This window comes from Cyanistes caeruleus, unplaced genomic scaffold, assembly GCF_971803275.1.
Source record: "Cyanistes caeruleus unplaced genomic scaffold, bCyaCae1.hap1.1 HAP1_SCAFFOLD_65, whole genome shotgun sequence".
Lineage (NCBI taxonomy): Eukaryota > Metazoa > Chordata > Aves > Passeriformes > Paridae > Cyanistes > Cyanistes caeruleus.
This window is the reverse complement of record NW_028255884.1, coordinates 4,353,733-4,378,916: the sequence shown is the minus strand read 5'-3', so window position 1 is coordinate 4,378,916 and position 25,184 is coordinate 4,353,733. Positions and strand designations below refer to the sequence as shown.

Genomic DNA, 25,184 nt, shown 5'->3' with positions numbered 1-25,184 from the left:
ATATTTTTTCCCCTGATCTATCATGCTGAGCACCATGCAAGGCCATAGAGAGGTCAAGACAACCTCTGTTTTTAAACTCTGCCCTGCAGCTATTCCTTACGGTGCTGTCAGCAGGGAAGACATTTTGTCTTCTAAAACCTTACCTCTGATAGTTTTTCCCATCTGAAAACTATCTGGGCCAGGGGCAACACCCAGGGACCTGCCCTGCCTGGGGGAACCTATACCTGGATCTTATAACTAAGTATCAGAAACAAGGGCACACACTCTGTATTCCAGACTCCAACATTTTATTCTTATTCTTAATTTTCCATGTTTTAAGTACTACTATGTCTTCATCTACTTCAGCTTCTACCTCTTCTTCCTAATATTCCTATTCTTATTCTTTATCATTTTTTGGTTTCTGGAGGGTCTTATGCAGGTTTTAGTGGGGGGGTGGGGTGTTGGGGGTTGGGGTTTTTTTCTTTCCTACTACTACTTTCTAAACACAACTTTCTTTTCTTTTGTTAGAACTGTGTGTGTTGCAGTCCAGCAGGCCGCCGTCGTGTCCTGGGAGCAACACCTCCTGTCTGTGTCCATTCCTCATGGCCAAAGTGCCCCAGGATCAGCATGGAGTCCTTTCCGGAGGAGAGGAAATGGCCTTGGAGTCCAGCAGGGAGGAGCTGGAGCCAGTGTCCCTGCAAAGGGCCAAGAGCCGTGTGGCTGTGGCCCTCGGGGACCCGGTGCAGGGGTGCCACTGGCGGTGCCAGGCTGCCGCTGGGAGCCGATGACTTTCCAGGTGCCTTCCCGGCCGGACGATGGGCCGGGATGCGGCGCTGAGCCTCGGCAGCGAGGGTCCCCCTTCGGGTGCCGCTTTGGGCTGCCGTGTGCCCTCGGGGAGCTGCCCCAGGGGTGCTGCAGAGCGGCTGGGGCCGGCTCGGCCCACAGGGCCAGCGCAGGCCGGGGCAGCCCGTGCGGCTCCCTCGGGGCGCCGGGCAGGCCGCGGGGCAGCCGCCATCTGCAGCCCGGCGCTGCTGGCAGCGGGCGCTGATCCTGTGGCTGTGCCGCCAGGCAGGGGCAGCGGAACAGCCCCCGCAGCCCCTGCAGCCCCCGCAGCCCCCGCAGCACCTGCAGCGCCCACCTCAAGAGCGAGCGGCCTTTCCTGTGGGGAAGCAGCTGCCCAGGAGAAGAGACATCTTCCACCGTGGCTTGGGCTGCCAGAGGGCCAGGCCCGGCACACAGTTGCTCTTGTGGGCACAGCTTGGGCTCCTGGCACTCCACCCAAGCTTCTCGAGGGACAGGCAGCAGGATTCCCTCCTGGGCTAAATCTGCCAGTCTCTGCTGCCTGGCCTCTTCTCCTTCCTCGTGCAGCTCCAGGACGCTCACCTCATCCCAGTCATCATCCTCCCGCTGCCAGGCCTTGAGCTGGCTGCACAGGATGTCACAGTATTCCCTGCTGTCCTGAGCCAGCTCTCCATCACTGTCATCATCCCAGCTGGACCTGGAGGATTTTCTCTTTGCTTTGCCTCCAGTCACCTCCTGGCCATCCTGGCACAGCTCTTGCTTGCGGCAAGCTTCCCAGTCCAAGAGTGCCCGGCGGCTCGTGCCTTCTCCTGGGGACAGCCGCTGCTCAGGAGATTCTTCCCAATCTGAGAATTCCTGACAGTGATCGCTGTCCGCCTGCCACGGCTCCTGCTCCCTGCACTCGCCCCACTCGGAGACAACTGGGGAGGGCTCTTGCTCCCTGCCCTCATCCCAGTCCCACAAATGCCAGTAGCTCCCCCATACTTGGACCAGCTCTTGCTCAAGGCCTTCATCCCACTCAGAGAGCTCCTGGCAGCTCTGGGCTTCTCCTGGGGACAGCTGTGGCTCAGTGCAGGCTTCCCCTGGCGTCCCTTGCTGGAACTTGTTCATTTCTCCTCGGCAGAGCTCTGGCTCTTCCTCAGCGCAGGACTCCACGGCTCCTCTCCTCCCTCTGCTTGCCCTCTCAGCCTCCTCCTGCTGCTCCCTCAAGGCCTGGGCTCTCTGTGAGCCGGGCCAGGGCCTGGGGGGCTGGGACTTGGGCTTCGCCTTCTCCTCCTCCTTGCCTGCAGTCCTCTGGCGCACACAGGTACCTGGACACAGCCACTGTCCTGGGACTGACCCAGGCCCCACAAGCCCTTTATATACCCCCCAGCCGGGGCGGGGCTCTGCCATGTCACAATGGACTTTGGGCACCGCAAGGTCCCGTGTCACCACGGCCCCTGACACACCGTGCCTGTGTCACAAAGGCCACCCCGGCACCCTGTGCCTGTGTCACAAAGGGCACCCCAGCACCCCGTGCCTGTGTCACAAAGGCCACCCCGGCACCCTGTGCCTGTGTCACAAAGGCCACCCCGGCACCCCTTCAACAGCCCAAGGCACCAGGAGCGGCCTGGAGCAGCCCAGGCCTTGGGGGATTGCAGCCCCTTCTTCTGAGCCACTCCTAGAGTATATAGTACTAGTATTCTATTACTATGATTGGATATAGAGTGATTGTGGTGCAGTGAGGTGCTGGAACAGGGTGAAGTGAAAATTTGAGGCCTTGAGAGCCAATGAGAAAACTGTTTTCCAGTAGAGCTCACAAAGACAGATGAAGAAGACTTTTGCCTTTGAATAACTCATCCTTTAAATGCCATCCCTAGACTCATGGCCCATACACATCTCAGAGTGATGTGAAATGGGAGGAGTGAGCTCTGGTAGCATCATTTCTGGGCAGCTGACATCAGGGCAATAGAAAACTATAGCAGAAATAGTTTTCTTGTGAGAAACTCTATAGATTAGCAGAAAGAGACTTCTGTTCCTCTACAAAGACTGATTAGAAGACTCTAGCGAGAATAGGGACTGTTCTGGACACCAAAGTTCCAAGGTTCTTTGTTCTCCGTGTTGTCATGTGAACAAAAGAATGGTGGGTAGTAGGGGATAAAAAGAGTTTTCTGGAAGTTTATTCTGGTGTTCTTATTCTTATATTTTGTCAATAATCTTTCTTTATTCCTTTTAAGTTTTAAGCCTGTTTTGCTCTTGTTCTAATCCATATCTCACAGCAAAAAAGAAGTCATTTTTTTGTTAGTTACTGGTTTAAAACCACGACACTGCATTACCAGCTTGCTGCTGTGCAGATGCTGCCACCACCCAAAGCAAGGCCCTGTGTCCCTGAAGGGACCCGCCCTGCTCTGCGGCCTGGACTGAAGGTGGGTCCCTCCTGCCAGGGCAGGGCCCAGCACAGCTCTTCTGTTCCAATAAAGAGATGGAGCTCTCACCCCAGTGTCTGGCTGGTACCACCAGCAAAGCCCACACAGCACCAGCCCTGGCTGAGCTCCATGTCCAGGAGCAGGCAGGGCTGACCCTGGTGTGGGCAGGCAGGAGCCAGGCAGGGGCTGCTGTGACCAGAGGCAGGGCCCCGAGGGGCTGGGGGAGTCTGTGTTGAGCGTCCCTGGGCTGAGGGCACATTTCCTTCAGTGGCATCACCTGGGCCTGGACCTCCTCCAGTGCCATGCCCAGGAAAAGAGGCAACCATCAAGAGCATCTCCTGGGACACTGCCTGTCCAGCAATGTCAGCAGGCAAAACCAAGGTTTTGTTTAGCAATAACCCTTTGATGAAGTCAAAGATTCACAGTCAGAGCAGTCCTCTAGTACAGATGGGAGTACACTTGGGGCGGACACTTAAGGCCATGAGGTCACAGAAGGCTCTGGGGTGACAGCAGGCTGAGGTGACAGCAGGCTCTGAGGTCACAGAGGTCCCAGAGCCCCGTGGTTGCCCAGCACCACAAGGACCGAGCAGTCAGTCCTTGACCACGACTGTTGTGGCAGCAGCGGCGGCGGCAGCAGCGGTGCTGACATTGGGACAGCGGTGTCAGGACAGTGGTGGCAGCAAGAGCTGCAGGACTGGCAGTGGGCAAGGCACCATGGCCTTTGCTCTGCGCCTCTTCCTCCTGCTCCTCCTGGCAGTGGCCCTGCCTGACAGGGCTGCCCAGGCTGCTCCGTGGCGAGCACGGCGAGCAGGTGAGCCGGCGGCCTGGCTTCCCTTTCCTGGGACAGTGCTCCCTTCTCCCTGGGAAGTGTTGGGGATGGTTTTCCCCAGGGCTTTAGGGAGGGTTTTCTCTATGGGAGGGACAGAGGCCTCAGGGGCCCTGGGCTGGTCCCACTGCCCTTCCAGGGATGTTGCACAGGGCCTGCAAAGAGGGTGGAGAGTGACCAGAGCCAGCCCAGAGCTCCCCAGGCCCCTCTGCAGCTTTGGCCATGTCCATTGACATCTGACACCCACAGCCTTACCTGACCCCCTTGCAGCGCCCAGTTCCCTAAAACAGAATGGGATCCCAGCACACCATGGAATGGTTCTGATCTGTGCTTCCTTCCAGATGAGGGTGGTAGGAAGGCTTCTCCAGCAGCTTGGCTTCATGAAGATTTTCTGCCTCTGGAGCCCCATGCAGGTATGTTCTCACTGTCCCAACAAGGAATAAACACTGACACCCTGGCAGGAAGCAGGTGACAGAAGCTGCTGTGGCTGTTGAGTTACAGGTGTGTCTGCAGCGAGGACATTTCAAGCTCCTTTTCTGGTTGCTGCACGCAAGCCCAGCTCCCATCACAGGGGTAAGTGGTGTGTCCCTGCTGATCCCACAGGCTGAGCCCTGGTTCTGTGGGATCCATTCATCTGAAATGGAAATACTTTCTGTTAAGATCCTCCTAGAGGGAGGAACAAACCTACAGGACACAAGATGTTGAGTGATCTGGAGAGACGCCGTGGTGGGTCCATGTCCCTCAGCCTTCTCCTGAGACTCAACAGCCGGGGGCTTTCTCTGCACATCTGGACACGCCATGCCCGGCACAGCAGGAAGGGATCCATGTCAGCCTCACTGCCCCTCTGCTGCTTTCACAGCCTGCAGGGCTGTTTCCCAGCCTGGCCTGGCTGCAGCTTCTCCCCAGCCTCTGCAGGAAGGCATTTGGCATCAGCTGACAGGGAGCCCAAACTGCAGCACGGGCCATGCACACCCTGAAATCCCCTGCAATTTCCCAGTCTTGTGGTAGATGTGGCTGGCCTGGCTCCAAAGTTTGGATGCCTTCCTGAAACTTATCCATATCTTTGACAACTATTGCCTCCTGAAGATGCCACCTTCATGTTGGGGAACAAACAGCCCCACCTGATGCATGTATCCCTCTTCCTTTCTCCAGAGATGAACCCAAAGGCTGTGCTGAAGGCAGCGTTTCCCAGAGGAAGCAGTGGCCCATGGGCAGCCTCTGCTGCAGGAAGGGAGGCCATGCCAGGCACAGTCCCAGGAGGTAATTGCTGTGCCTCTGGGCCTGAGCCCTGCTGAGGCTCGAGCTGCCATCTCTGCTGCTTGGCAGTGCAGGCACAGCCCAGACAAGACCGGCACAGCCCAGTGGAATTATCCCCAGCAGGCTCAGGGCACTCGGCTACTGAGCAGTCCTGCTGGGGTCCCTCCATGGGAGACAGGTCCCAAATCCTGGCAGCAGCTGCAAACGGGTGCCCATGGTGGGGAATAGGCAGAGGGGGAGGGCAAGGCTCCACTGTATCCTGAAAGAACCTGGCTCTATCCCTATGGGATGGGAGAGCTGTCCCAGCAGAACGTGGGCAGGAGGGAGGGAGGGCCTGAGGGACAGTTGTGGCACTGCCTGCTGTAGTTCTTCCCCATTGCTTTTACAATTCTTTCAGCTGTGGCAGAGAGAGGGCCCCAGTGGGGCCTGGGCTGCTCCAGCCACCTCTCCCAGGGATGCTGCACTGGGCCTGCAAAGAGGGTGGAGAGTGACCAGGAGCCAGCCCAGAGCCCCCAGGCCCCTCTGCAGCTGTGGCCATGTCCACTGACATCTGGCACCCACAGCCTTAGTGCGACTCCCTTGCACTGCCCCGTTCCCTAAGGTAGAAGGGGATCTCAGCACACCATGGAAACTGTTCTGATCTGTGCTCCCTTCTAGATTTGGAACTCAACCTCAATTATTTGGAAGTGCTACTGAATGATACTTTGAATATCTTGGAGAATGCTGGAGGCAAGTTCTTCTATTCCCTTTACTGACAGAACACAAAATGACAAGGTGGCAAGAGCATTTGCCATATCTCTTAACATAATCTCAGGCTTGATGGGCTCTGGAAACCTCGCCCTGCTCCCTTCTAGAGCCCTGAGGGATCCCACAGGTCACTACCAGTGGGAAGAAGGAGCATTTAGCTGTCAATCTTCTTCCCGTGTACAATGCCAGTGTCTCCTTCCATGTGCTCTGTGCAGCCACGGAGAAGAGCAGAGAGGGAAGGGGCCGGGCCCAGGGCTGTGTCCCGGGGCTGTGCCTTGCATGGCTCCTTTGCCAGCCCCAGGGAGCCTGAGGGTCTCCTACAGAGCCACGAGAGCTGTTCTGTCCTACCTCTTTTTCAGCCAAACCTCTTGCTGAAGGTGATCTGGCTTCCCAACCCACACCCAGGACTGAGGCTCTGGAAGATGGTGAGGGTAGGTGAAGGCCTTTCCCCCTGGGAGAGCTGCCAGCTCAGAGCCCAAGGCTTGGCCAGGAGAGCATCGCTGCATGTGCCAGGACAGAGCCATGCACATGTGTGCCCTCGCCCTGTGTGATCCTCTCACTGCTCCTGTGGCTCAGTGCTGCCTGTTCAGATCAGAAGAGATGACAGAAGCTTCTGTGGCTGTTGAGTTACAGGTGTGTCTGCAGGGAGGACTTTCCCAGCTCCTGGGTTGGTTGCTGCACACAAGCCCAGCTCCCGTCACAGGGGTGAGTGGTGTGTCCCTGCTGACCCCACAGGCTGAGCATTGGCATTCTGGGATCCATTCCTGGGAAATGGAATTATTTTCCTCTAAGGTCCTTCAAGAGGAAATACCAAAGCTACAGGAGTTATGAAACCCCATGAGCCATCCAAACCCATGAGGCAAATGCTGAAGAAAATTCTGCAGGAAGGACAAGGTGGGTCCATGTCCCTCAGCCTTCTCCTGAGACTCAGCAGCCAGGGGCTTTCTCTGCACATCTGCACACGCAGTGCCCAACACAGCAGGAAGGGATCCATGGCAGCCTTGCTGCCCTGCTACTGTTTTCAAGCCCTGCAGGGCTGTTTCCCAGCCTGGCCTGGCTGCAGCTTCTCCCCAGCCTCTGCAGGAAGGCATTTGTCATCAGCTGACAGGGTTCCCAAAGTGCAGCATAGGCCATGCCCACACTGAGATCTTGTAGTATTCCCCAGTGTCCGGGTAGACCAAAAATGGCAGCTGTTTGGAGAAGGGAGGGCCCTGGCCAACCCCAAAAGTTTCTATGATATCCTGGTCCTTAACCAAGTCTTTGGCAAGCATTCCCTTCTGAAGATGCCACCTCCCCAGTGGGGAATGCTGCCATCTGATCCAACTGTCCCTTTCTGCAGAAGTGGATGGAGAGGCTGTGCTGAAGGCAGCGTTTCCCGGAGGAAGCAGTGGCTCATGGGCAGCCTCTGCTGCAGGAAGGGAGGCCATGCCAGGCACAGTCACAGGAGGTAATTGCTGTGCCTCTGGGCCTGAGCCCTGCTGAGGCTTGAGCTGCCATCTCTGCTGCTGGGGAGCGCCCACCCTTCAGGGATGTTGCACAGGGCATGGAAAGAGTGTTGAGAGTGACCAGGAGCCAGCCCAGAGCATTCCAGGCCCCTCTACAGCTTTGGCCATGTCCATTGACATCTGGCTCCCATGGTCTTACCCAACCCCCTGGCAGTGCCCAGTTCCCTAAGGCTGAAGGCGATCCCAGCACACCCCGAAAAAGGTTCTCATCTGTGCTCCCTTCCAGATGAGTTTCCTAGGATGGCTTCTCCATTAGATTGGCTGGATAAAGTTTTGAAGCCCTTGGAGCCTCCTGCAGGTATGTTCTCAGTGTCCCATCAAGGAATAATCATTGACAACCTGGTAGGAACCAGGTGACAGAAGCTTCTGTGGCTGTTGAGTTACAGGTGTGTCTGCAGCGAGGACTTTCCCAGCTCCTTTGCTGATCACTGCCCGCAAGCCCGGCTCCCATCGCAGGGGTGAGTGGTGTGTCCCTGCCGTACCCACAGGCTGAGCATTGCTTTTCTGGGATCCATTCCTGAGAAATGGAACTATTTTTTGTTAAGGTCCTCCGAGAGGGAAGAACAAAGCCACAGGACAGAAAGAATCACTTGAGTCACACCACATCCTGAAAGAAATAGAGAAGGAACTGCTCAAAGGGCGTGGTGGGTGCATTTCCCTCAGCCTTTCCTGAGATGCAGCAGTCAGGGGCTTTCTCTGGACATGCCATGCCCTGCACCATGGGAAGGGATCCATGGCAGCCTCGCTGCCCTGCTGCTGCTTTCAAGCCCTGCAGGGCTGTTTCCCAGCCTGGCCCGGATGCAGTTTCTGCCCAGCCTCTGCAGGAAGGCATTTGGCATCAGCAGGCAGGCTGCCCAAACTGCACCATGGCCCATGCACACCTTGAGATCCTCTGCAACTTCCTGGTCTCTGAGCAGATCAGGAGAGGTGGTGGTTTGGACAAGAGAGAGCCTGGGCCTTTTCCTGATCCTCTTCCATGTCTTTGACAAGCACTGCCTCCTGAAGAGGCCACTTCCCTGCTATGTAATGGTTCCATCTGATCCAGCTGTGCCTCTTCCTTTCTCAAGGGATGGACAGAGAGGCTCTATGGAAGGCGGCATTTCCTGAAGGAAGGGAGGCAATTGCAGGCACGGGCCCAGGCACAGGAGGTAATTGCTGTGCTGGGCTCAGCCCTCCGTGGGGCTGTGTGCCAGCAGCTCTTCCCACAGGGCCTCTCCTTGCATGGCTGAGCAGCAGCCAAAGCTGGAGGTGCCTCGGCTTCCAGGCCTCTGGAGCTCATTCCCAGCCCCTGGGAATCGGGATTCCTGCACCAGTGTCCATCCCACTGCAGCTGCTCCCAGAGTTGGCCCTAAGCATCCAGAGGCCCAAGGCACAGGAGCAGCCCCAAGTGGGAGCCCTGCTGCGATCCCAGGGCCACAGCCAGCCCTGGCTCCCAACTGGGCAGGGGCTGCACTGGCCCCTGACAGGGCCTGGCTCTGTCCCCTTGGGCTGGGGGAGCTGTCATAGAGCAGGGAGGGTCAGGGGTGGCAGTGGCTGCTCAGGGATGGGTTTGGCCCGTGTCCCTGGAAGGAGTCACTGCCCAAGCAGCTGTGCTGTCCCTAGGTCCCCCTCTCAGCTTTCTGGGTTTTATTGTGTGGCACAGCCTGTGCCAAGGGCTGGCAAGGTGCCTGCAGGCCCCAGCTCTGGGGGAAACAGGGAATATCCTGGACATACCCACGGTGCTGCCAGCTCAGCAGTGGAGCACAGCACAGGCCTCACGCTGCCCATTGCTCCCACAGATGCAGCCGGCACAACACGTGTTCCCAATTCCCAGAAGGGCATCGGAAGAGGTTTCTGTCAGGGAACACACTGTTGGCTAGAATTAATGGCAGGCCTGCTTTGTTTGGTGCTTGTCTTCATTTTATGCTGTGTTGGAATCTGGTATGTCTGGAAGACAAAACGGTGAGTGTTTCGTTCATTTTTCCCTCAAACAGCTTCTTTTGAAAGTTATTGTAGAATAGAAACATTCCCAGTGAAGCTGCTGTGGACTTGTGGCTAGTCCTTGGTTGCCCAAAACACTCTGCTGAGAGTTCTGCTGCTGCCCAGGGCTTTCATTGGCCTCTTAATTGCTGGGCCTTGTCCTGGGGAGCCCGCTGGGGCTGCAGCCAGTGCTGGCTGCCACTGAGGCTGCCTGGCCAAGAGCAGCCCCAGGAGCAGCGGGCAGAGGCAAAGCAAGGTGGGCAGGAGAAAGAGCGGGGACGAGATTGCCCTTGAAAGGCAGAGGTGCTCTGGGGCCCGCTCCTGGCCAGGGACCCTGCCCAGAGCCATCCCCTGCTCGCCAGGGCCTTGAGGGGCAGCTGTCCAGCTGGGCCAAGCTGTGCCAGCAGCTCCAGCCGTGCTGGGGAGCCTTGGCAGCTCTGGGCCCTGCTGTGCAGGAGGGTCCCTGTGTGCCAGCGGCAGCTGGGGGCCTCAGCCACTTTCTTTCTCTACAGGAGCGCCTCTGCAGCTTCAGATGTCCGGCCAAACAGCTCAGTGTTGTGAAAAACGAGGTTCACATATTTTTCTTATAGAATTTAAAGGTTTAATGAAAAGATAATTCGGATCTAAAAATAAAGTTAAGTACAGAGATACAGCCAGGTGTCTCTGCATTCAGCCAAGAGAGCACACCTTACTAACAAAGGATTTGTCCCTTAAAAACAGAATCCTACTACATATCCATAAATTCTCATGCATATTCATACATTCTTCTTAGGATCTTTGGTGTTCTTCTGTTTAGTTTTCTCTTGCCCCCTTCCCAATAGATCAATCTTCTTGGCGCCAATGAGATTTACATTTCCTGATAACAGAAATGCAATAAATTCCTCCCCCAGAGTTCTGGTCACTGCTGTCTTCATCTGGATAAGGTAGTTTCTGAATGTAGGGGGCATCTCCAGCTATCTTTTGCAGTCTTTGGGTTATACAAACTAAAGTAGTTTTTGTTTTAGTACTATGCCAAAGCTTAACATATATGTATTATACCACTATTTCAAAGTTTCATCAATAACAGAAATAAAGGAAACCATATTAATACAAAAAAATTTTCTAATCTTATACATATAAGATTCCTTTTAATATTTGAGAAAAGCCAATAATATGATATGCATTTATAACAGTGTGAATGTAAAGCACTACATTCGGTCAGGGAGAACTGCACCTCTCTTCCTGAGTCTCCAAGCCCGTGTCTGTTTTCCTTGCCAAAGCTGCGTTATCAGCTTATCGCTGTGCGGCCACCACCCAGAACAGGACCCTCTGTCCCTGAAAGTGCTGGCCCTGGTGTCTGGACAGGACTGAAGGCAGGACCCTCCTGCCAAGGCAGAGCTTGAGCAACACCTTTGGGCTTCTGCTCTGGGGTCTGGCTGGTACCAGCAGCACTGGCACAGCTGCTTGGCTGGCCACAGCCTTGGCTGGGCAGGCAGCAGACAGACTTGGGGAACCCACCTTGTTATCTTTATTTTTTATTTTTAAAAATTAGAATATTTTTGAAATATTTAGAATTATTTTTAGTAGGAAGTAATCCCCAAATGTTTCTTCCCTTTTTCCATATTAATAACATATTTTTCAAAGTAGTTTTAGAATTCTGGAACATTTTTTCCACTTCTGCAATTAAACAGGAAGTTGCATTTAATTGATAATATTTACTCTAAGAGGGATTAAGACACACTGTTGGGGGTTAGGTGTCCCTTTTTTTTTTTAGTTCTGGCTTGCCTGTGGAATTTTTACCCATTAGTTGTGGGGAAAACCTAACTGTGGGTACTTGGTGGGTGCTTGAAAAAAGACAAAGAGTTTGGCCGGTCCCAGGGGGGGAAGGGGACAGGAAAAAGGAGGATGGGGACAGTTTGGGGGGCTTTCTTCAGCTTGGGAGAAGGACACGTTGGGTGCAGAGATGCTGCGGTGGGCACAAGAGAATTTCACCGTCACTCACACGGAGCTGCTGCTGCTACTCCTTCTCCCCTCTTTGTTGGTGGCCTCGCACCCCCTGTCCTGCCGGGACGTGTGGCAGTGCCAGGCACCGCCGCGGAGCTGCTGATCCACCTCAGCCACCGGCCCAGGATCTCAGCTCATCCCTGCTGTTCCAGCTGAGTGTTCCTCAGAGCCCTGCAGGAGCACCGGGACTGCCCGCCCGAGGGGGTTTGTGAAACAAAGCCTCTCCTCCATCCCTTCCCGTCTCAGCTGAGAAAGCTGTCACGGGGTCCCTGGTTCTGTTTTCTTGCTAATGCTGTAGTTATTGTTGTTTGTTTGCCTGGTTATAAATTCTAATAAAGAACTGTTATTCCTATCCTCAGATCTCTGCCTGAAAGCCCCTTGATTTCAGAATTATAATAATATAGAGGGAGGGGGGTCTACGTTTTCATTCCAGGGGAGGCCCCTGCCCTCCCTAGCAGACACCTGTCTTCCAAAACAAAGACAGATGGGGAGTTTCTCCATCCTCCTTACCCTTGTGGGGCCAGCAGTGCTCTTGGTTCCTCATGCTCTTTTTGTGGGGCCTTTTGTGTCTGTGCCCCTCCGACTTAGGGGGACAGGGGATATTTGCTGCCCCCTTTCTGCTTCTGGGAAGCCTGTGTGGGCTCTTTGTCCCTCTCTGATTTGGGGGGTGCCAGTGTTGTCACCATCCCAGCAGCCCCCGGCCGCTCTTTGCCCTCTGCCAGGCCAGGGGTGTTCTCTGTCCCCTTGCAATTTGTGGGGCTGGCACAGGCACAATTCCCCTCCTCTTTTGCGGGGGCTGGCAGTCTCCTCTTCCCCCTCTGACTTGGGGGATGCTCTGGGCTCCATCCATCTCTTATTTTGTGTTGCCAGGTATTTATCTCCCTTCAGTTTGGGAGGCCCAGGGATAGTCTCCATCCTCCTCCAGTCTTGAGGGGCCTGGGAGTAGTCTCTGTCTCCCACCGATTTGGGGGGACTGGTGCAGGCTCCACCCCCCTCTGATTTTGAGGGACAACCTGGAGGAAAGGCACCAAAATCTTGACAAAGGCTGAAGAGAACACTCTGATTACCCCTTTTGCCCAAAGGTTCCCTTAGCTGAAGTTGCTAACATGGACAAGACTTCCAGGCCCGCAGTGGGTTTTGGGTTGGGTTGTTTTATTTCCTGGGCCCTCAGTCCTGCGTGGGACACGGGAACTGGGTGCTGCAGAGGCTGCGCCAAGGCATCAGAAATGCCCGCCCAACACCCAAGGGTGGTAGAAGATCTGCTCCAGCACTGGCCGGTCCATGGGGTGCTTGGACAAACAGCAGCGGATCAGATGTTGGCACTCTGGGGAGAGAAGGCAGAAAGCGGCGCTCACTTGCAGAAGGCTCCTGCCCAGCTGCTCCCGGCGCCTGCAGAAGCCGGGCCATGCTGCGTGTGCTGGGAGCTGCCCTTGGCGGGAGAGCGGCACGGCAGGACAAGCGTCCCCTCCTTCAGCCAAGCGTGCCACACCCAGCCTGCTACGGGCCACCTGCTGCAGCCGGCCCTTGAGGACACATGGACGTCCCGTGCAGCTGCGGGAGGGCCGGGCTGGGCTGTGCGGTGCCACCTGCCAAAGCCTGCCTTCTTCAGGCCGCGTACCAACCTGGAGAGACCTCCTGCGGGAAGAAGAGCTGCCCCAACACGGTGTCACACTCGTTCTCGAAGGGCAGGAACCCGCACACCCTCTCCAACAGCCAGCTGAACGCTGCACCCCACGGCCCAGGAGGGAATGGGGCCGTGCAGTGCCTGGCACTGGGAGCAGGGCCCGCGCTCTGGGCTCACTGGCAAACTGTGTGAAGGCCCGCTCCTGGAGGAAGGTGCCACAACCGAAGTCCATCAGCTTCAGGTCCCCAGTGTCTGGGTTGACGAGGAGGTTCTCTGGCTTGATGTCCCGGTGCAGGACGCCGCAAGCCGTGCAGTGCCATACAGCCTCTCTTAGGGATGGAGGCTGTCAGAGATAGTGGAGGCTCCTGGCACCATGGACGTTCTCTGACCACCTGAGCTTCTTGCACGGATGGCGGGTCTTCTCTGCTGTGCCATCCTTGCAAGGCTTGAGGCTCTCCCAAGGATGGTCAATCTTGCTGGGAGCAGCCTCCTGAAGGGATGGCGGCTTCTGGAGAAGCTGGACGAGCCACAGCAGGGCAGGTGGCCTCACCTCATCAGCTTCTCCAGTTCTTTCCACAACGCCAGCCACATCCCAAAGAAGAGCGGCACAGATGTCCCATTGTGTGCCCAGTGCCGGATCATCACTTCCTGCAGCTCTTGGGCCACTGCCATGCAGGGACCGCAGCTGCAGGAGCTCTCCAGAGGGCTTGCGGGAGCACCTGGCCGCCGGCGAGGGGTGGCCCGAGGCCTGGAGAACCTGGGAGCCGCAGGGGCTGCTCGGTTCCTCCATGGGCCTCTGGGCCTAACCCTGGGGTGCTTCCTCGTCTGCCGCCTCCATGGTTGCCAGTGGCCACCGGCCCAGCAGACAGCCACAGCAGCCAGCAGCAGGACAAGGGCAGCCATCAGGACACCACCGTCACCCATGGCTACGGCACGTCCCATGGCGACTGCACTGGCAGCTGCGGGGGCTGGCCCGGTTTATATAGGGCTGGCGCGGTGATGTCACAGTGCTGTGGCCAGGACAGCTGTGTGACATCACGGCCCTGCATCACACCAGAGCTTAACCCCTTTGTGACATCACAGCCCTGCGTCACCCCAGCCCTCACCAGTTCCACGGGAGCGAGGAAGGGGCTCCCTGTGGGCACTCGAGCACCCTCTGGAGCAGAGGAGAAGGAAGATCCTTGTCTAAATAGGACACGGGGATGAGGAGGGGAACGGTGATGGTGTCACCTCCTTGCTGGCAGAGCATGGGACATGGATTGTCCAGTCGGGGATTGCAAAGTCAATGGACAGGACAAGCCCTGCTCAGCAACATGGAAACCATCGGTGTGCTGTCCCCTACATTCCCATGCTGAATCCGAACTTGGATTCAAATCTAATTCTGTGCCTCTTTCTGGGAATTAAATGGATGTTATCCTATTGAAAACCAGTACCTTTAATACTTTAGGGATCTCTGACTTCAGGGAATTGAGGTGAAAATAAAATGAAAGGGTATGATGGAGTTTGTGTCCACCTAAAATTAACACTTTTTATGAGAAATAAAATAAGCACAACTCCCATAAACCGTGCGCAGTATAGGGACAAACTCCAAAGACCAGGACTATGGGCAGACACAGAAATATACAGGGTAGGTCTGAGGGCAGAGTCTGAGGGCATGGGTCCAACCACAAACTGGGGTTAGAAATATGCAAAATACTGCAACAAATAACAACCAATCAGGGGAGAGAACCAGGAACATTCTAGAAACATAACCTTATAAGGGGTGAGTCGATTAACATATTAACTGCCATAATCCCTTTCTCTTTGCCATAACTTAAACAAATGCTTCCCAAGGCTTGAACTTAATCCCTCTTTTTTTCCCTGGGTGAAATTCGGCTGGCTTGGATCCCCAGCGAGGCACATTCCCATATCACATTAATCAGTTCTTCACCCAACACTCCCTGTCCCCGTTCATTTCACACTGGGAATTCTGCTCCAGAAGGATTCTGTGAGGGACACAATTAAAAGTCTCTCATGGAACAGGAGGATCCAGATTTAAGAAGTGGGAAAGAGTTTAACCCCACTATCTGTTTAACTGGTCCCAAGGGTGGAGACCTGAAGGAAACTCATGACTGGATTCAGGTCATAGATCTGCAGATGCCAAGGAGATATTAAATTATCCTCCTTGGAATTAAAGCTGGGAATTTTTCTTTCTCTGGAGCAGTAAATTAGGATGTTGATGGGCCCCCCTTCTCTGCTCGCTCTGACCCTCCTGCCCCAGCCTCGCTCGGTTCCATTCACGTTCCTCCTGTCAGGGACACTCTCCACACAGATCATGGCTCGGATTCCTTGGATCCTCAGCAGTGTTTTCCTGGATTTTAGCCAGGGCTTCCCTGGTTTTGGGGCAGGCTGGAGCGTGTGGAGCTTTCCGCAGCCACCGTTAGGGGTGTGTCTCTCCCTTTTCCCAGCAATTTCCCTCTGTCTTCCCATTACCGACGTTTCTCCTCTCCACCTCTTCCAGCTCCATGCCATGTTGACAGGAGCTCAGAAAGAGCAGGAAAACAGAAACAAGCTCCACAGTGAATTCCTGGAAGAAAAATCCATGGATGGTCAGGTGACTGCTGTGGCTCCTTCCTGAAAATCTGGGCTGTTGGGAGCACGGCACAGGGTGTCCCAGGACTTAGAGCTGGACACTGAACCCTCCTGGATCTCCTTGGCACCCGTCCCAGGCAGGGATGGTCCTGGATATCTTCCTGGATCTGCCCCAGGAAGGTCCCTGCTCCCTGGGGCGGGATGGGATGGGTAGAGGACAAGGAATGAAGGTCAGGAGAAGAGTACAGAGATGCTTCTGGCCACTGCAGCAAGAAATCTGGTGCACTGAAAGCTCAGCTGGAGATGAAGGTGGCCAAAAATGTGAGGCACAATAAAAATTGACTTGTTAAATCCATTAATAAAAAAAAAATAAATTAGAAATTACATCATCCCCTTCCAGGATGTGGATGGTCCCCTGACAAACATGGACACAGACACAGTGCAGGTTTTCTAATGCATTTATTGCCTCTGTCTTCAACACTCACCTCTCCCTTCCCAGAGGAAAACACGCATTGTACCAAGGCACACTGCAAAGTCCTTGAAGAGGGCAAGCCCTGCTCAGCAGAAACCAAACCACTCCTGACTGAACCACAGCATTCCCATCTTGAATCCAAACCCAGCATGTGCCAGCTCTTGGGAAGAGAGGAACCCCATGGCAGTCAAAACCAGAGCAGTGGGACAAGCATGAGCGCTCTTTGGAAAATCCTGATTTATTTAGAATGGAGGCTCTGCAGAAGTTGGTGAGCTGCTATGAGAAAACTCTTGCTGTCCTCGCCAGCCATTTCAGGAGAGCTCCCCAGAGACAGAGGAACTTCTCCTCCCTTTGCCTCTTGGGGATCTTCTCTGGCACAGGGTAGTGATTGTTTGAAGTTGGTGCCGCTGCAGCGTCCTGGGAGCCAGGGCTTGACACAGCAGCACTCTTCCTGATGTGCTGCCGCTTGCTCCTGGGGAGGATTCATTGCAAGGGGCTGAGGTCCGGTTCTGATTTCCAGGCTTTTCCAGGCCATGTTCATCTTCAGGGATGAGCCAGGGCTGTGATCCCTGAATTGGGTGGGGCCGTGATGTCACAAAGGGGCTGAGCGCTGGGGTGATGCAGGGCCGTGATGTCACACAGCTGTGCTGGCCATAGCACTGTGACATCACTGCTCCAGCCCTATATAAACCAGGCCAGCCCCCGCAGCTGCCAGTGCAGTCGCCATGGGACGTGCCGTAGCCATGGGTGACGGTGGTGTCCTGATGGCTGCCCTTGTCCTGCTGCTGGCCGCTGTGGCTGTCTGCTGGGCCGGTGGCCACCGGCAACCACGGAGGCGGCAGACGAGGAAGTGCCCCAGGGTTAGGCCCAGAGGCCCATGGAGGAACCGAGCAGCCCCTGAGGCTCCCAGGTTCTCCAGGCCTCGGGCCACCCCTCGCCGGCGGCCAGGTGCTCCCGGAAGCCCTCTGGAGAGCTCCAGCAGCTGCGGTCCCTGCATGGCAGTGGCCCAAGAGCTGCAGGAAGTGATGATCCGGCACTGGGCACACAATGGGACATCTGTGCCGCTCTTCTTTGGGATGTGGCTGGCGTTGTGGAAAGAACTGGAGAAGCTGATGAGGTGAGGCCACCTGCCCTGCTGTGGCTCGCCCAGCTTCTCCAGAAGCCGCCATCCCTTTAGGAGGCTGCTCCCAGCAAGACTGGCCATCCTTGGGAGAGCCTCAAGCCTTGCAAGGATGGCACAGCAGAGAAGACCCGCCATCCATGCAAGGAGCTCAGGCTGTCAGAGAACGTCCATGGTGCCAGGAGCCTCCGCTATCTCTGACAGCCTCCATCCCTCGGAGTGGCTCAGCCAGACCTGTCAGCCTGCAGAAGGTGCAGAGCCCAGGGACAGGTCTCCCAGCTTCCTTGGACCCTTGGACTTCAACAACATGGGCGTGACCCTGAGCACTGACATGGCCAGGGAAAGCCCCCAGGTCCAAGTGGGAGCCCAGCCTGATCCAGGGGAGCCGTCTCAGGAGCAGGTGGAGGAGCAGCAAGTGTCCTGGAACCAGCAGCTGCAGGACCACAGCTCCCAGGTGACGGTGCTGGATGTGCCAGCTGGCAACAGCCCGTGCCTGGTAGAGGAGACAATTCTCGAGGGAACAGGGAGTTTCCTCCATCTCCAGGAAGCTGCTCCCATAGAGCCACCAAATACCAACAAGGCTTCTGTACCGGCAGGTGAGACCTGAGGAGCTGTCTGAGGCTCCCATGGGGCTCTGGAGGGGCATTCGCAGGCCAGGCCAGGGCTTCTGAGAGCAGCCTAGAAGCAGGTCAGAGCAAGGTGGCCGGCGCTGGCTGTGGCCACTGCACTGGCGGGCACTTGGGGGGTTCCTGGCAGCATCAGGCCCTGTGATGGAGGCATTGTCTTCTCCTCACAGCCCGATGGCACCTGTGTTCCACTGGAGATCGTGCTAATGGAAAAGGTAGGCTTTGGCTGCCGCAGAATTATCCAGCTCCTCGACTGGTTCGAGCTGCCTGACAGCTTCGTTCTGGTGATGGAGCGTCCAGAGCAATCTCGGGATCTCTTGCACATCCTGCTGGAGCAAGAGTTCCTGAGCGAGGAGGTGGCACGCTGGCTTTTCTGGCAGGTGCTGGAGGCCGTGTGGCACTGCATCGCCTGTGGTGTCCTGCACCGGGACATCAAGACAGAGAACCTCCTCGTCAACCCGGAGACTGGCGACCTGAAGCTGATCGGCTTTGGTTGTGGCACCTTCCTCCAGGAGCGGGCCTTCACACAGTTTGCCAGTGAGCCCAGAGCGCGGGCCCTGCTCCCAGTGCCAGGCACTGCACAGCCCCATTCCCTCCTGGGCCGTGGGGTGCGGCATTCAGCCGGCTGCCGGCTGCCCTGTGGCACGGGGCAGGTGCTGTGCCCCAGGAGCCGGCTGCAGGCCCTGCCGGCAGAAAGGGGCTGCAAAAGCCGGGCCCCGGCTCCTCGGCTTGGCAGGCCCACAAGGCCTTGGGCTGCTCCACTGGCGTTCTCAGCCTTGCAGAATGGTTTCTTGGCTTTGGCCCATTGTCAGGGGGAGGCAGGCAGGCCTTGGGGGGAAGTTGTGGCCATGGCTGCAGTCCCTGCCTCTGGCAGGAGGCTGGCACCAGGCTCTGGAAGGCAGCAGCCTGCGCCTGAGCAGCGCCGCCCGTCTCCCCTAGGAACACGCACGTACTGCCCGCCCGAGTGGATTGGCCTGCGCTGCTACCACGGCGATGGAGCGACCATCTGGTCCCTGGGCATGCTGCTGTTGGAGATGGTGTGCGGGTTCCTGCCCTTCGAGAACGAGTGTGACACCGTGTTGGGGCAGCTCTTCTTCCCGCAGGAGGTCTCTCCAGGTTGGTACGCGGCCTGAAGCAGGCAGGCTTTGGCAGGTGGCACCGCGCAGCCCAGCCCGGCCCTCCCGCAGCTGCGCGGGACGTCCATGTGTCCTCAAGGGCCGGCTGCAGCAGGTGGCCCGTGGCAGGCTGGGTGTGGCACGCTTGGCTGAAGGAGGGGACGCTTGTCCTGCCGTGCCGCTCTCCCGCCAAGGGCAGCTCCCAGCACACGCAACGTGGCCCGGCTTCTGCAGGCGCCGGGAGCAGCTGGGCAGGAGCCTTCTGCAAGTGAGCGCCGCTTTCTGCCTTCTCTCCCCAGAGTGCCAACATCTGATCCGCTGCTGTTTGTCCAAGCACCCCATGGACCGGCCGGTGCTGGAGCAGATCTTCTACCACCCTTGGGTGCTGGGCGGGCATTTCTGATGCCTTGGCGCAGCCTCTGCAGCACCCAGTTCCCGTGTCCCATGCAGGACTGAGGGCCCAGGAAATAAAAGAACTCGAAACCCATGGCGGGCTGGCGAGTCTGGTCCTTGTTAGCAACTTCAGCTAAGGGAACCTCTGGGCAAAAGGGGTAATCAGAGTGTTCTCTTCAGCCTTTGTCAAGATTTTGGTGCCTTTCCTCCAGGTTGTCCCTCAAAATCAGAGGGGGGTGGAGCCTGCACCAGTCCCCCCAAATTGCTTGGAGGCAGAGACTTCTCCCAGGTCCCTCAAAACTGGAGGAGGATGGAGACAATCCCCGGGCCCCCCAAAATGAAGGGAGATAAATACCTGCCCCCCCCAAACTAAGAGATGGATGTAGCCCAGAGCATCCCCCAAGTCAGAGGGGGAAGAGGAGACTGCCAGCCCCCCCAAAGAGGAGGGGAATTGTGCCTGTGCCAGCCCCACAAATTGCAAGGGGACAGAGAACACCCCTGGCCTGGCAGATGGCAAAGAGCAGACGGGGGCTGCTGGGATGGTGACAACACTGGCACCCCCCAAATCAGAGAGGGACAAAGAGCCCGCACAGGCTTCCCAGAAGCAGAAAGGGGGCAGCAAATATCCCCTGTCCCCCTAAGTTGGAGGGGCACAGACACAAAAGGCCCCACAAAAAGAGCATGAGGAACCAAGAGCACTGCTGGCCCCACAAGGGTAAGGAGGATGGAGAAACTCCCCATCTGTCTTTGTTTTGGAAGACAGGTGTCAGCTAGGGAGGGCAGGGGCCTCCCCTGGAATGAAAACGTAGACCCCCTCCCTCTGAATTATTATAATTCTGAAATCAAGGGGCTTTCAGGCAGAGATCTGAGGATAGGAATAACAGTTCTTTATTAGAATTTATAACCAGGCAAACAAGCAACAATAACTACAGCATTAACAAGAAAACAGAACCAGGGGCCCGTGACAGCTTTCTCGGCTGAGACGGGATGGAGGAGAGGCTTTGTTTCACAAACCCCCTCGGGCGGGCAGTCCCGGTGCTCCTGCAGGGCTCTGAGGAACACTCAGCTGGAACAGCAGGGATGAGCTGAGATCCTGGGCCGGTGGCTGAGGTGGATCAGCAGCTCCACGGCGGTGCCTGGCACTGCCACACATCCCGGCAGGACAGGGGGTGTGAGGCCACCAACAAAGAGGGGAGGAGGAGAAGCAGCAGCAGCTCCATCTGGATGATGGTGAAATTCCCTTCTCCCCACCACAACAACTCTGCGCCCGAAGTGTCCTTCTCCAAAACTGAAGAAAGCCCACCAAACTGTCGCCACCCTCCTTTTTTTCCTGCCCCCTTCCCTCCTTGGTCCCGGCCAAACTCTTTGTCTTTTTTCAAGCACCCACCAAGTACCCACAGTTAGGTTTTACCCCAAACTAATGGGTAAAAATCCTATGGGCAAGCCAGAAATAAAAAACAACGACACCTAACCCCCAACAGTCCCTGAGACTGGGGCTTGGCCTTCCTCGTGGAGAGGGGCATCAAGGAAGGCTGCAGTGTGATGGAGACTGTGATGGGCTGGGAACTCACTGGGGGAAAGGAGGGAGCAGTTGTGAAGTAAAAGGCAGGTGGGGGAGAGAAGTGTTCAGAGAAGAGCTGAGCTACAGCTTGAGCAAGCTGAAAAATGTCATTTGGGGTCATCCCAGATTGATTTCATTTCAGAAGTCATGGAACAAGTTTAATTTTTGGGGGTGTCATGTTTTCCCTTGGAGGTGGACACTCTGCAGACTTGAGCTGCATTGCCAAAATGCTCAAGTCTCTGCTGCAGGTCACAGCGTTTCTTCTTTGGCTGATCCCGGCCCGGTGCTGAGCCCAGCAGAGCCCTGGCAGAGCCCAGAGCAGCCTCAGCATCCGCAGAGCCCGGCTGCAAGGAGAGAAAGCAGAAACCGCCCGTCAGCTGAAGGCTCCTGTCCCCTTGTCCCAGCCAGCCACGGTGCCCAGGCCATGCTGGCCGTGCTCAGAGCTGGGCCCAAAGCTGCCCCTCACTGCTGCCTTGGGGAGCAGAGCAGGAGGGCAGGACATGTGCCCAGCCTGCAGCCAGCCACGGCAGATCCAGCCCCTCAGCAGCTGCCCAGAGCGGGATGCTCCTGTGCCCGCTGCCATCTCCCAAAAGCTCTTGTCCCACCCATGCCAAGGAGATGAGGACCCACCTCACACCATCCGCTGCCACAAGAAAAGCTGGTCCCAAACGATGTCCTCAGTCTTCTCCAAGGGCACGGCCCATCCACGCCACAGCTGGTCCCAAGCACTTCCTGATCCAGACTGGACCCCACCTGGAACGCTTCCTTTAGAAAAACAAACAACAAATTAATGAAAATAGGTTACAGACAAAAAGGGGGAACAAGAAAAATGGTAAAAAATCTTATCTCTGACTGGAGCTTGAGGTAGGCCCAACCCCTACATTCTGGGGAAAAACCCACCCACGGGTGAGGGAAGCCCATGCTTTCTCCCTTTCCCCCTGCACTGTCCCCCAAAATCATGGTGATCCCAAAGCAAAGCAGGGGAGTGGAGCAGCCCAAGCCCTTCCTTGGCTGCACAGCAAAGCAGCCGTGCTCAGGTTCTGGAGTCCCACCTGTGCTCCTGCCATGGGGGTTTGTTTGTGTCGGGCTGGCTGCCCCAGCCCCAGCCCGGGGCACGGTGGGTGCTGGGGGCTGTTGGCAGGGCCAGGATCCCACTCCCATTTCGTAACCACCCCAGCCCACGCCCCCAGCCCTGCCAAAAACCAGCTGGGCAGCCACTGAGGAATCAGCTGCATCTGCCCCAGCAAAGGGGAAACCTTTGGTTCCCGGCCAATGCACAAATCTGGGAGCATCCCCCTGGGTCTGGACTTACCTGAAAATTCACTGTGGAGCCTGGCTTTGAAGAAGGTGCCAGAATCAAAGTCCATCATCGCCAGCTCCTGCTGGCCAGGTGGAGGAAGAGGTTGTCATCCTTGCTGCTGTCCTCCACGTCTCCAGCAGCAGCAGCAGCCCCACCTGGTACAGCTTCTCCAGGGGCTCCTTCTTCCCTGGGGTGACACCAGGCTGTCAGGGTTCTGCCCAGGGCCCGGCTGTCAGTGAAGCAGGACAAGCAAAACCAGCTCAGATGGTGCCCACCAGTGCTGGGCAGAGCAGCTCAGCTCCAGCACAAGGGCTGTGTGTTCCCATTCCATGACCCCAGTGCAGTGACACAGGCAGGACAAAAAAGTCTGGGTTTCTTTGCTGCTGATTGCCAGGGCATGTGTGGAGCTGTAACTTACCAGGTCCCTGCATCACTGTGCCTGTGGCTCTCTCCCTTCTTCTAGGGCTGATGAATATCCTGCATCCAGGGATCACAGGACAGGTCTTCTAATGAGGGCCTGTCCAAGGAGTTCAGGGATAAACACCACCTGATCAGAATCTGGCAGTCTGGGGAGAGAAACCACAAACCACTGGTCAGTTGGAGAAGGCTCCTGTCTGCTTTGCCCCACTATTCCCGTGCCCAGGCCACGCTGGATGTGCTGAGCTGGGCCTAAACTTTCCCATCAATTCTTTGTTTTGGAGGAGAGCAGGAGAGCAGGACATGTGCCACCTCCTCAGCAGCTGCCAGAGCGGGATGCTCACGAGCCCGCTGCTGTCTCCCAACACTGGTGTTCCCCCCGTGCCCAGAGATGAGGATCCACCTTGGGAGAGCCGTTGTGGCAGCGGGAGCTGGCCCCATCTGATGTTCCTGCCCCTCCTGAAAGGGTGCTCCCCGCAGACCATCTCGTGCAGCAGGATGCCCAGGGACCAGACGGTCGCTGCCTCGCCATGGTACCAGCCGAAGTCGTTCCATTCCGGGGGGCTGTATGACGGTGTTCCTATGGAATATGGATGGAGCTCATCAGGGGGATGCTGCTGCTCCCAGAGCCTGGCCCCAGCATCCCTGGGCATGTGGGGGCTGCCCCAGTGGCACACGGGGTGACCTGCTGCCCTCTCACCAGCACCTGGGACTTGGGTACAAACTTGGGGTTGGAAAAGAAGCCACTGGTGCTGGAAGAGGGCAGCAGAAACCCTGGCAAGGCCCGACCATGACACACAAAGGGAAATACCCACTCAGTGCTGGGGAAAAACCACACCCACATCCTCCCTGCTGGCATTGCCCAAAAAATATCTTGAACCAAGGCAAATCAGGTGAGCAGAGCAGTCCAAGCCCATTCTCACCTGCACACCAAACCAGCAGGTGCACAGGTTCTGGTTCCCCCTCTCTGTTACTCCCACCCACGGGGGATTTTGTCAGGCTGGCTGCCCCAGCCCCAGCCCCAGTCCTGGGCAGAGTGGCAGGCAAAGGCTGCCAGCAGGACTGGAAGATGGGTCCCCACCCAGCTCTGCTCAGAAGCAACTTGGCTGAAGACTCAATGCTGTGACTGGCAGCCAAAGGGAGAATCCCTCCTGCCACACCCAGGTTGGGCCAGGAGATGCCAGGACCAGGATCACCACCCCTGTGTGGGCTCACCTGCAAATTGAGTGTAGGCTGTGTCCTGCAGGTAGGTGCCACAGCCGAAGTCAATCAGTTTTGCCTCGCCGGTGTCCAGGTCTACCAAGACATTCTCAGGTTTTATATCTCGGTGCAGGACCCCGCAGCTGGTGCAGTGCCGCACGGCCGCCAGCACCTGCTGGAACAGCTCCCGCGCCTCTTCCTCGGACAGGAACCTCCGTGCCCGAATGAAACGCCGCAGGTCCTGACACCGCTCCGGGCGCTCCAGCACCATCACGATGGTGTTGGGGAGCTCAAACCATTCCAGCAGCTGCACCACGCCGGGGAAGCCTGTGGACACCTTGTCCAGCAGCACTATCTCCAGGGGTGCGCTGGTGCCGTCGGGCTGCGGGAGGAGCACGGTGCCGTCAGTGGGGCTGAGGCCGTGCCAGGGCTCGGGAAGCCCTCAGCCAGCCCGGGATGCTCTGTGCCCTCCGCTGGCCCCACGCCCGCTCTCCCTCCAGGTGTCCTGGCGGCTCCCACCCTGCCGGGCCCCGGCTCATCCCCGCCCGGCACGGCCCGGCTTCTGCCGCTGGCCCCGCTCACTCACCAGCTCGCCCCAGTGCCGGACGCGGTTCCGTGGCACCTTTTTGATGGCCACCTGCAAGCCAAAGGGAACAGCGGATTCAGCTCACCGCCCACCGTGTCCAGCCCCATCCTCCTCCTCCGCCCCCTCCTCCTCCTCCGCCCGCCGCCGGCCCCTCTGCTCACCGGGAGTCCGTCCGAGAGCCGAGTGGCCGCAAAAACTCTGCCAAAGCCGCCGCGCCCCAGCAGTGAACCCACTCGGTAGCGCTGCTGCAGGGCCTGCTGCGCCTTCCCTGGGGAAGATACGCGGCCGTCAGTGCTCGGCCCGGGGCCAGGAACGGCCCCCGAGCGCTCCCCGAGCTCCCCGGGCCGGGCACCCGCAGGCGTTCCCTCATTGGAACGCGACAGCGGCGGAGCTCGGGCCGGGGAAGCCGCAGCGGAGGCGGCGGCAGCGGCCGCACCGCCTGTGTCCTCCGCGGGCCCCGGGAGGAGCCGGGGCCGGGGCCGGGGCCGGGGCCGGGGCCGGGGCCGGGGCCGGGGCCGGGGCCGGGGCCGGGGCCGGGGTCGGGCCAGGCGGAGCCAAAGGGCAGCGATGCCGCCCCAGCCCCAGGCACTGATGCCCGCCCAGCACAGCCAGAGCCAGGCGAAGAGGAGACCTCGGCGGGATGGGCGGGGACGGGGCCGGGGCCGGGGCAGCCCCACCCGGGGCCGGGGGCGGACCGGGGGCATGGCCCGGGCGGGCACGGGGAGAGAGAACCTGGA

The 25,184-nt window shown here is 57.4% G+C and overlaps 3 protein-coding genes across 6 annotated transcripts; 2 read left to right on the top strand and 1 right to left on the bottom strand.

Annotated features, from left to right (window-relative positions):
- Positions 1 to 2,364: 2,364 nt before the first annotated feature.
- LOC147647248 (uncharacterized) lies at positions 2,365 to 10,368 on the top strand. 4 transcript variants are annotated; one of them, XM_086872555.1, is made up of 16 exons: positions 2,365 to 3,996; positions 4,353 to 4,424; positions 4,513 to 4,584; positions 4,672 to 4,737; positions 5,164 to 5,271; positions 5,926 to 5,997; positions 6,375 to 6,446; positions 6,649 to 6,720; positions 6,808 to 6,909; positions 7,355 to 7,462; positions 7,747 to 7,818; positions 7,907 to 7,978; positions 8,066 to 8,164; positions 8,588 to 8,668; positions 9,299 to 9,461; positions 9,992 to 10,368. In XM_086872555.1, exons 1-16 carry the CDS (start codon positions 3,900 to 3,902, stop codon positions 10,038 to 10,040), a joined length of 1,377 nt encoding a protein of 458 aa, XP_086728681.1. In that variant the 5' UTR covers positions 2,365 to 3,899; the 3' UTR covers positions 10,041 to 10,368. The 4 variants fall into 4 exon arrangements, with proteins under 4 accessions (XP_086728681.1, XP_086728683.1, XP_086728682.1 ...); XM_086872557.1 differs by lacking the exon at positions 4,672 to 4,737 and having other exon boundaries at positions 7,358 to 7,462; XM_086872556.1 differs by lacking the exon at positions 4,672 to 4,737.
- A 7,188-nt stretch (positions 10,369 to 17,556) lies between these two features.
- Positions 17,557 to 19,008, top strand: LOC147647247 (serine/threonine-protein kinase pim-1-like). Its single transcript, XM_086872444.1, has 3 exons — positions 17,557 to 17,649; positions 18,046 to 18,412; positions 18,815 to 19,008. The coding sequence occupies exons 1-3, from the start codon at positions 17,557 to 17,559 to the stop codon at positions 19,006 to 19,008; spliced, it is 654 nt and encodes a 217-aa protein (XP_086728570.1).
- A 2,778-nt stretch (positions 19,009 to 21,786) lies between these two features.
- Positions 21,787 to 24,554, bottom strand: LOC147647246 (serine/threonine-protein kinase pim-1-like). Its single transcript, XM_086872443.1, has 5 exons — positions 24,540 to 24,554; positions 24,448 to 24,498; positions 23,877 to 24,243; positions 23,006 to 23,241; positions 21,787 to 21,828 (listed from the first exon to the last, which is right to left on the bottom strand). Exons 1-5 carry the CDS (start codon positions 24,552 to 24,554, stop codon positions 21,787 to 21,789), a joined length of 711 nt encoding a protein of 236 aa, XP_086728569.1.
- Between the last annotated feature and the right edge of the window lie 630 nt (positions 24,555 to 25,184).